At 38.7% G+C, this 9,842-nt stretch overlaps 1 protein-coding gene across 3 annotated transcripts in view; it reads left to right on the top strand.

Annotated features, from left to right (window-relative positions):
* Positions 1 to 7,895, top strand: part of LOC118330323 (kelch-like protein 25) — a gene marked incomplete at its 3' end in the record, with an annotated part of 19,497 nt that extends 11,602 nt beyond the window's left edge. For all 3 annotated transcript variants that reach the window (XM_035664811.1, XM_035664812.1, XM_035664814.1), the window contains 4 exon segments: positions 4,478 to 4,723; positions 5,838 to 5,927; positions 6,945 to 7,108; positions 7,748 to 7,895. In XM_035664811.1, the coding sequence (XP_035520704.1) occupies positions 4,478 to 4,723; positions 5,838 to 5,927; positions 6,945 to 7,108; positions 7,748 to 7,895 (648 nt within the window).
* Between the last annotated feature and the right edge of the window lie 1,947 nt (positions 7,896 to 9,842).

Raw genomic sequence — 9,842 nt, 5'->3', positions numbered from 1 at the left:
TATCTATCTATCTATCTATAATTCTATATATATATATATATATATATATATATATATATTTACATAAAATAAGCCAGAGAACAAATATCTGACACAAAATAATGTTGAGAGACTGAGAGAGTTCACAGATCAAAATCAGTTTTGGGGGAGATGGAAAAACTTAAACAACAAAAAAGACAACATGGCCCTACAAAATGATAACATTTGGAAAGATAATTTTGAAAAACTATATGAGCAAATACCTCTTAACAATCTTCTTTGTTAGCTTTTAAGCAGTAATATTGGGAATTTTTTTGCAGCATTATCAATGCCCGGATGCTGGACTTCCTGTACAGAATGTCCTGAGTAAAGGGCAAATTGTCTTTTTACCAAATCAGTGTACCACTGACCACGTTTACACTCCAAACACAGAGACTCTAATTTTCTCTACTCGTCCGCAATAAACAATAACAAAATGCTAAATTTGCACGTAAATAAAAGATATACCTCCTTTAAAACTCTACATGTCTCAGTCATTTCCATACTAATAATCTCTGTTCAGCAAAACACATTATTATTCCAGAAAACCCATACGGCAATAACAATAACCATCATATACAATACTACAGCAAAATGCAAAAATATCACTTTAGGTTGACAATTGCAACACTTAAATTGATCATCATGTACACAGAAAAAAAGGGGACATTTTTGCATGTTTTATTGATTTTAAAAAGACTTGGTTCTATTGGGCAAGAGGAATTATATTATACAGTTCTCCAACCAATTGGTGTAGGGGGTAAACGTAATTAAGTCAATGTATGTCAGTCATAAATGTGAGGTAAAAATTGGCAACCAAACTACAGATCTCTTCACTCAAGGGAGAGGCATCAGGGCAACAGCTTGTCTCCAACTCTATGTAACATCTACAATAATGATCCTCTAGTACTGTTGGAGTAATCTGGAAACCCTGGCCTAACTCTTCAAAGTAAGGGAGTTGCACTGCAACCCCATATGCAACTGTGATGCACTGTGTGTTTTGACACTTTTCACTTCACCTGTCAGTGGTTATAATGTTATGGCTGATCGGTGTAAATTCCTGCTCTGTGCTAGTGACTTAGTGTTGCGGTCACCCGCACAACAAGGTCTACAGCAACACCTGGACCCCCTGGAGCAGTCAGAACTGAGCCCTGAGCTATCCAACCACTAATCAAAATAAACCAAATTATTAAAAGAGTATCTCTTTAATGTCAGAGATACAAGGCAGAGACCAATTCTGATCAAATACAGACAATATTATTATTATTATTATTATTATTATTATTATTATTATTATTATTATTATTACAGAAAACGCATACGGCAGTAACAATAACCATCATATACTGTACAATACTACAGCGACGGGGGCTCCCTCCCATGAAACATACATTGTTTGAGCCCAGTGTACTTGATTAACATCATCATCGTTTTATGCTTCCATCTTGAACACAGACAACAACTCATTTTCTGACATGCTCACGTGAGCTTTCCCTGTGACATTCTTCTCATACACTTTATAACGCATATAACCACATTGAAAACAAATATAACACATATGGAAAACTCTTTAAACTTATATTCTATCCAAGAAATTATTCTATTCAATAATCTACGTATGACCTGTTGTGCCACACTCAATTTTAAATGTCTCAGACATTTAGTTACCAAGGATTGTTTCCACTTCACACATGAACTTTTCTTAGTGAATTCCCATGGTATTATTAAATGGCACTTAAATGTTCATAACATTCATTACTTTTTTAATTCACTATGTTGTGTCTGAAAAGTGTAATTTATCGTAGTGTACATTCCAGTTAGTAATATACCATACATTTTCAGTTAGAGTAAACAAATCTGTCCAGATCAACACACCGTGTAACAGAGCTCAAGTTTCAGCCTCAGTTCTTTTTCAGCCTCTTTGGTTTACAGTCTAATGAGTCCAATGTGGTCTCTGTGGATCAACTCTCTTCATATATTCTCAGTTTATTTCCAGAGTCGCCACAGTCTTTGCCAGGCTGGAAACATACTCACTTGTAGGAGTTCTGCACAAACCTCCACCACAGTTGGCTCACCCAAAGACCTGTAGGTCAGCATCCTCGGTCATCATCTCTCCCTTTGTGGGTAGCTGGTTGCAGACGATGGTTTCCTCTGATGACTTTTGTAGATTTTCCCCAGGCTCAGCAGCATTATCCTCTAGTGTGATATCCATGCTGTCTGTCTCCATCTCCTCTAGTTCCGGTTCTCCCCTTTTCCTCCCCTGATCTGGTATGAATGGCTCTGCATCTGGGTTCATACCAAAAGCTTTTGTCTTGCCCTAGTCTGAACATACTCTACTGGTTGCATAGGCCTGGGCAAAACAAGTATAATGGCCCATTATGACTAGAATGTACTCAAATCAGGCCTCTAAATGCAAAAAGTCTGTAGAGACTAGCTCAAATGGATGTGTAGTCACGATTGATATCAGAGGGACTCTAGGTGGTTTATGTGAGCGCTTTGCCTTCAGACACTCACACACTTGAGTAAGAAAATGTTCAGTATCACTGTGCGTATGGGCTCAATAAAATCTGTCCCGAATCAGGTACTGTCGACTCCCAAGTTTGGCATTTATTTGTGTAACTCTTGAAACACTGTCTAAGGATGTTCTTTAGGTAAGACATGCTGCCGTTTATCTCCTGCTTTTCTGCAGAGGACCCCATTATCATACAGTTATACAGTTTTTGAGTTATGAGTGTTTCTGGAGGGGGGCTTGTTGTTTCTCTTGTACTGCAGGACTCGACCAATGACAGGTTTCTCTCTCTTGGCTTTCTCTAATCTGCTCTGATGTTAATGGCCAAAGTAGGTGAGCATGCGTCACTCACTAATGCAGTGCATTTTGGTGGGTGGTCATTACCCAGACTGGTGGAGTGTGTCTCTGTATTATAACTCCCTGAACAGATGCACTGATCACCTCCTGGTTCACTTCCTCTGTACACTGTTCCATGATGTTCATTTATGTCAAGTGGCATTTGGGAGAGACCATCTGCATCAGCATTGTGCTTACCAGATCGGTACTTTATGGAAAAGTTGAAGTCTGCCAGTTGAGCGACCCACCTATGACCTGTGGCATTGAGCTTAGGTGTCCAAGAAATTATTCTGTTCAATAACCTACATATGACTTATTGGGCCACAGGTACATTTTTGTGAGAAGTGACCTACAGTCTACAGAGCCCAGTAAAGAAGAAATTATTTGTGTGAGGAGCTAAAGAGGTAACGTGTTAGCATGTGCATGTAGCATAGTATATAATGTAAACAGTTACAGTAATTACCAGGATGTGGGAATAGAAAGAACAATGTGAAACTTTAATCAAGCAATTACTTATAGTGAAAAAACACCTACCAAAACATACCAAAGTAATCACAGTAATAGTATGATTACTGTTGCCTCCAATCTGTTATTCGCTTCATACACATTAGTTTTGAGAGACCAGGGAAATTAGGGAAGGGAAGTGAGGGAATTACTGATCTAATAGTGAAGTGCTTATTCAGTTGAAAAACTAATCAGTAACCAACTGTGGACTGTACTGTATTATATAATTATTGTCAAATTCATGTTTCAAAATGTTTGACAAAGCTGTAGAATATTAGTTTGAACCCATTTCAAAAGACTGTATATATTGAATATTGTTTTTATATTCTCTATCTACGTCATAATAAAGTTTGACTGTGAAACAGAAATGTGTTGTATTGCTTACATTTATTATTTACTACAGGGTTACTAGCAAATCTTACACAATTACACAAATATGGACTAGGTTTTCCCTTCTACATGCAGGAATTTATAAAACATCTGTGAAAGAACAGGTTATTTATCTAATACCACATTGACTACAACATTTTGCATCATCCGATCATGGTAAAGGGTTTCTTGTATACTGAAGTGTCAGATGGCAATGGAGACTTTCCTGATCCTGCTGGATGCTGTGTTGTCTTTAGGCTGTCACTTGACTGAGGCATGACAGGCAGTAACTTTCTCCTCTGATGGGTCCAGAAACACTAGCTTCATCAGGTCATTCAGATGATCTGTAAAACATGGCAGATTTAATGTTACTTGGCTCATTGGATCTCAGGTCTTCTGATCATTGGCAGCCCTAAAAGAAAAGGACTTGATTTATTTCATGGTTTCTGGGTTGGTAGACCATCCAAATACCTAAATGTAGGTGTACTTTAAATTATTTTGCATCTGTATTCATGATAAGCTAAAATCAGCTGATAATATCAGTCATGCTCTAGCAAGCACCACTACAGATAGATAGTAGATCATCATGTTTTTATGTGAAGAGACTACAGTGTGGCTATGTGTGGTGGTCTTATCAACTAAGTTGTTTGAGGCACATAAAAGCCTTAGAATTAGTCATTGTGTCATACAGTTATACCTACTATTATGTCAGTGGTTAACTCTAATTCCTTACTCTTCCAGGTCTTAGAGCTTCTGCTGGACTTTGCCTATTCTTCTCGTGTCATCATAAACGAGGAGAATGCTGAGTCATTATTAGAGGCGGGTGACATGTTGCAGTTTCATGACATCCGGGATGCAGCAGCAGAGTTTTTAGAAAAAAACCTGCACTCCTCCAACTGCCTGGGGATGATGTTGTTATCAGACGCTCATCAGTGTAAAAGACTGTACGAGCTGTCCTGGAGGATGTGTCTGTTACACTATGAGACGGTAAAGATGACTTTATAGAATTATAGATTGTTTTATGGCTTCTTGCACTAAATCATATCATGGTGTCCATCCATTTGTACTTACCGTCGTAAGGGACTGTTTATTATTTATCAAATAAATGACCCTCTCTACAGCTACGCATATTTTTCCTCAAGCCTCCCTGAGTGACATGGGGACAATACACAACCCTCTATCCACCATAAATAACTATATTTTAATATATTTACACCAAATGTAGGTAGTATTGGAGAAAATAAAAAGCAAAGGCTGACCTTTCAACCATTAGACATAGCTAACCAGACATAACCCCCTTTCCCCCTCTATGTGTATTGCTATCTGTCAATATTCAATTCAATTTTAATTTTATTTGTATAGCGCCAATTCATAACAAAAGTTATAGTATTAAGGGCAGAGAGAGAGAGAGAAGGACGGAGACAAAGGTGCACAACAACAACAATCAACCTCTGACATACCTGTTTTCAAGTTTTATAATGTCCTTAATACCACAGGTTGAGAATGAAACTACTTCAGGGGGGGTGGAGATTTTTGCATCAGCCATCAGAGGCACAGATTCATTTCAGCTTTTACCATATCTGGATGATGACACTGAAAACAAACGTGTGTGTAGTGGATATAAAAGCATGAGGGGGAACCATTTTGAAATTCCATCTTTTAGTAGTTTGATTTTATTGATTTGGCTATTGACAGAGCTTTCTCTTAGTAAAATTATGTGTAATAGTCTTAAATTAATTGGGTCTGTAATATATATGATTTTGAGGATGACATCATAGAGCATAAGCAAAAAAGGCGGAATAAAACTCTAATTCTCAACTGTTTTACAGCATATCAAGTTCTTGTTTCCTTTAAACATTTATAGACCATGTGGGAACCCAAAAACATACAGGAGAGAACAAGTAATCAACTTGACTCTGTATTGTCATTTTATGCTCAGTTCTTAGACAACTAAATTAAAGTTTGCAAGAGGCCCTTCTCTTCATCTCCCCTTCATCACTCAAGTAGAGTTAACAGATGAAATCTAGATTCAAGAATATTCATGATATTATAATTTATTAATTAATGTATGACTCATTTAATTGAAGTGTTTGTCCTTTAGGTAAGAGAATCAGAGGATTTCTATAGTCTGTCTAAAGATAAACTGCTGGAGCTGATTCTTAGCGATGAGCTCGAGATAGAAGATGAACAGGTGAGTCATCCTATTTTTCCTTTTGTTTATTTAGTTCTTTAATAAAATGGCAGCCCTACATGATTGATCAGTGGTTGGCACTGTTACCTCACAGCAAGTAGGTCCTTCTCAGTGCACTTGACCAATGAACTGGCTGAGAACTGGAGTTGGCCATGGGTACTGTATATAAAAACAGTATACAATATAATTGCAGTATTAATGATGAGTAAATCAGATTGCACATTTTGAGGGCCAGATGACTCACAGTGTCTGAATCTCGGAGGGAGGAGTTGAGAGTTTGATAGCCACAGGCCAGAATTACTTCCTGTGGTGGTCTGTGGTGCATATTGGTGAAATAAGTACTCCTGTGTTTAACCAGCACCTCAGGAAGTGGATGGGAGACATTGCCCAACATGACACGACGCTTGGACAGCATCCTCTAAGCTACGTGTCATCAATAAACTGGCCAGGCCAAGCCAGTTTATTTGTAACACATTGTCACTGTACACTCCCAGGCATTTGTAGGCCTCCACAATGTGTACACTGACACCCTGGATGGAAACGGGGGTGTGTGTGTGTGTGTGTGTGGTGTGTGTTTGTGTGTGTGGTGTGGTGTGTGCTGTGGTGTGTTGTGTGTGTGTGTGTGTGTGTGTGTTGTGTGTGTTGTGTGTGTGTGTGTGTGTGTGTGTGTGTGTGTGTGTGTGTGTGTTGTGTGTGTGTGTGTGTGTGTGTGTGTGTGTGTGTGTGGTGTGTGTGTGTGGTGTGTGTGTGTGTGGGTGTGTGGTGTGTTGTGTGTGTGTGTGTGTGTGTGTGTGTGAAAAATCATCTTCATCAGTGTTGTAGGCACACATACTGTGGTCTGCCAGTCAGGTAGTTGATAATCGGAGACTAAACTAAAATGAGATTTAGGGTTAATGCTAGAAAATTGTTTCAAAATACATTTTGTTCCCTCCATTATAGCAACAGGTAGGGTAATAACAGTAACCAGACCCTAATTTGAATATTATTTGTTATTATTATCATTTTGACTTGTGGCAGGTTGTGTTTAACTCTGTGATGCGGTGGGTAAGATATGACTTGGAGGGTCGGCGTCACAACTTACCAGAGCTACTCAGGGGAATCAGGTTGGCTCTGCTGCCTTCTGAATGTTTGTTGGAGGCTGTAGCCTGTGAAGAACTGGTTATGGCTGACAAGAGGAGCAGGTAGGCAGTTCCAGGAACCTTATGAATTGATATAAAGCTCTGATTTCTGTCTCTATTCTGTTCTCTTTATTTCACTCCGTTTTGTGTCTAAAATTAAATTATGAAGTTAAACATTTGAAATGTTACAAATAATTGTATTGTGTGTGTACATGTGTATGTGTGCATCAAGCCTGTCAATAAATACGAAAAAGAAATTGAATCATAGATGTATTGGCCACACGACTTTTTCTCAGTTCAGGGTGAAAAACTCAAGTTGTGAAAAAACACTGAATCATTCTACAAAGGCCAAATTTTAGCAGGTGATTGACTGCCCTGTTCAAAAGAGCAGCTGTCTAGAAGTGGCACACAGTCAATGTACGTGTGAAGGTAAATGACAGGCAGACATTTCTTTCTGTATCATTCTTCTCTTCTTTTCTCTTCTTTTCTCTTCACTTCACTCTCAATAATGAGTGCTGAATCTGAGGAGATGTTCAGTCTGGTTACCTGGTGTATAAAGATTGAACTTTAAAGGAGACTTGTGGGAGTTAAGATTGTGTTAGCAATTGTGGCTGTTGATAGAGAATTAGGCCAACCTTTTAGTAAAGACATTTAGCAAATGTGTCTTCATCCCTCAGTTTACGTTTTAACTCACCTCTGCAGGTCAATAGTAGAGGAGGCAATGCAGTGTAAGAAGAAAATCCTTCAGAATGACGGGGTAGTAACGAGTCCCTGTGCTCGACCACGAAAGGCAGGACACACACTGCTTATCCTCGGAGGCCAGACCTTTATGTGTGACAAGTTATACCAGGTGAGAATCACAGTCTTTAATGCTTGTATGACCTGTTTTTAACGTGTGATAAGATACTTGATGTGCTGTATAAAGGACAAGGTTTCCTGTGGCTTTGGTGGCTTGGTACATATTCATTCACTTACAGTGTTGAATTTAATCCTAGTTACCAAGACCTAGTCCTGGTCAAATGTTATTATATGGAAGGTATTGGCTCAGTTAGTATCCTCCTCACTATTAAAAGATGAATAAGTTCAATTTGTGCCCATGCTAGATTACATACAGTAGCCTCACTAAGATGTGTAAGTTCACAATGCAATACTACAGGAGTTTAGCAGAAACATTTGTCTCACTCCGGCACTTGGATTACTCTTGAATTACTGCATGGAGGACCCGTTCGTTACTATTGTGTTTATGATGTCTTGATGGCCTAGGGGTGTAAGATGTGTATGATTTAATCAAACGTTGGTTCAAATCCGGGGTAGGCTGCAGCTCAGGGAGTAAAACAGGCTGGCCCCTCAGTTGGCAGGTTGGTGGTTCGATTCCAGGTTCTTCCTGTCCACATTTTGTGCCCTTGAGCAAGACACTGAAATCCACATTGTTCCTCATGCATGTATATGGAGGAAAAAAGTTCTCTTTTTTTTTTTCTTTTATTACCCCAGATTGGAAATTTGACTTGCAGACAGGGGCACAAAATTAGTACGTAGTAAGTGATAAAACAAATATATACAATATACAGTCAATGGACCTGTATTTGTATAATGCCTTTCTAGTCTTCTGACCACTTAAGACTTAAGATGCTCCTCCTTTTGCACTTGAACCATGGTACTTTCAATCTATGGCCTGAGGGAAACGTTTCAAATTCAAGCTGGTTTGTACAGTTCAGTATAGACCTGGCCTTGTGGAAATCAAAAATAGCCATCAAGGGGGTCTGGGTCTGCCACTTTAACAATGTGCTTCAGGTGGTTTTTATCCTTTATATTCAGGTTACCAAACCAAACAATCACAGAGTAAAGTAAGAACAGATTTAGAACAGATCATTTTCCTGTCTACATTTAAAGCATTTAACTTTCTAAGGAATTACAAACATTGCTGTCCCTACTTAGAGACTGCTCAACAAAATTAATGCCAGTTCCGTTGAAAGTCTGAGATTTTAGGTGGGAAGATTTCCTTCTGAAATCAATGACCATATGCTTGTGGCTACATAGTATCAAATGCAGATGAGACACCTGAAAATAAAATCTGGCATTGGTGTTTATACAGGAAGTTGAGTAAAGTGATTAAGGCATCCTCTACTCCCATCGTGGGGTCCAAGGCCTCCCACAACATTTCCAGCAATTCTCTTTTGACCAGCGTTAAAACAACTAAATGAGTGAAGTCACTGTGGCTTCTGAGTTCCTGTCAATCGAGTCTGTGTCTGAAAGCCATGACAAAGCTCTGTATTCATATCGATGGATTATTTTTTTTGAATGCACCACAGTTTCTGATGTTTTAATCTTAGCTGAAGTCTTCCTCTTTCCCTTGTCACGGTGTAATTTCTATCCGTTACTAAGTCCTGTGCCTCGAGATTTCCATGTTTAAATCTTTAATGAAAAGCAAATCCATATGCATGTCCACATGGTGTAGGCTGAGTCTACCGCAGAGGCTGGTGTTTGATTCCAAACGATTCAGCCTCTGATTAGAGTCATGTATATAAATTGGGTTAATGACATAAAATTTAGTCCCAAACAGTCCGCATTGGGCTTCAAAGTCCAGAGTAATTTAGACAGCAATAAAATAAAATAAACATAAAATCAAGCATTTGGTGTGTTTTAATCACAGTACAGTCATAATTTAGTTTACAGGCTCAAAAAAAAACATATTTTACGGTAGAGTATCTCTTTTAAAAATATCTTTGGGCTTTTATGCCCTTTATTTTGACAGGACAGGTTAAAATAGTAAGGGGGGGGGGGGGGGGGGGGGGGGGGT

Source organism: Morone saxatilis, unplaced genomic scaffold, assembly GCF_004916995.1.
Source record: "Morone saxatilis isolate NCDOM2014 unplaced genomic scaffold, NCSU_SB_2.0 Contig2, whole genome shotgun sequence".
In the NCBI taxonomy this organism is placed as follows: domain Eukaryota; kingdom Metazoa; phylum Chordata; class Actinopteri; family Moronidae; genus Morone; species Morone saxatilis.
The sequence above is the reverse complement of the archived record's forward strand: the minus strand, read 5'-3'. Positions and strand labels throughout refer to the sequence as shown.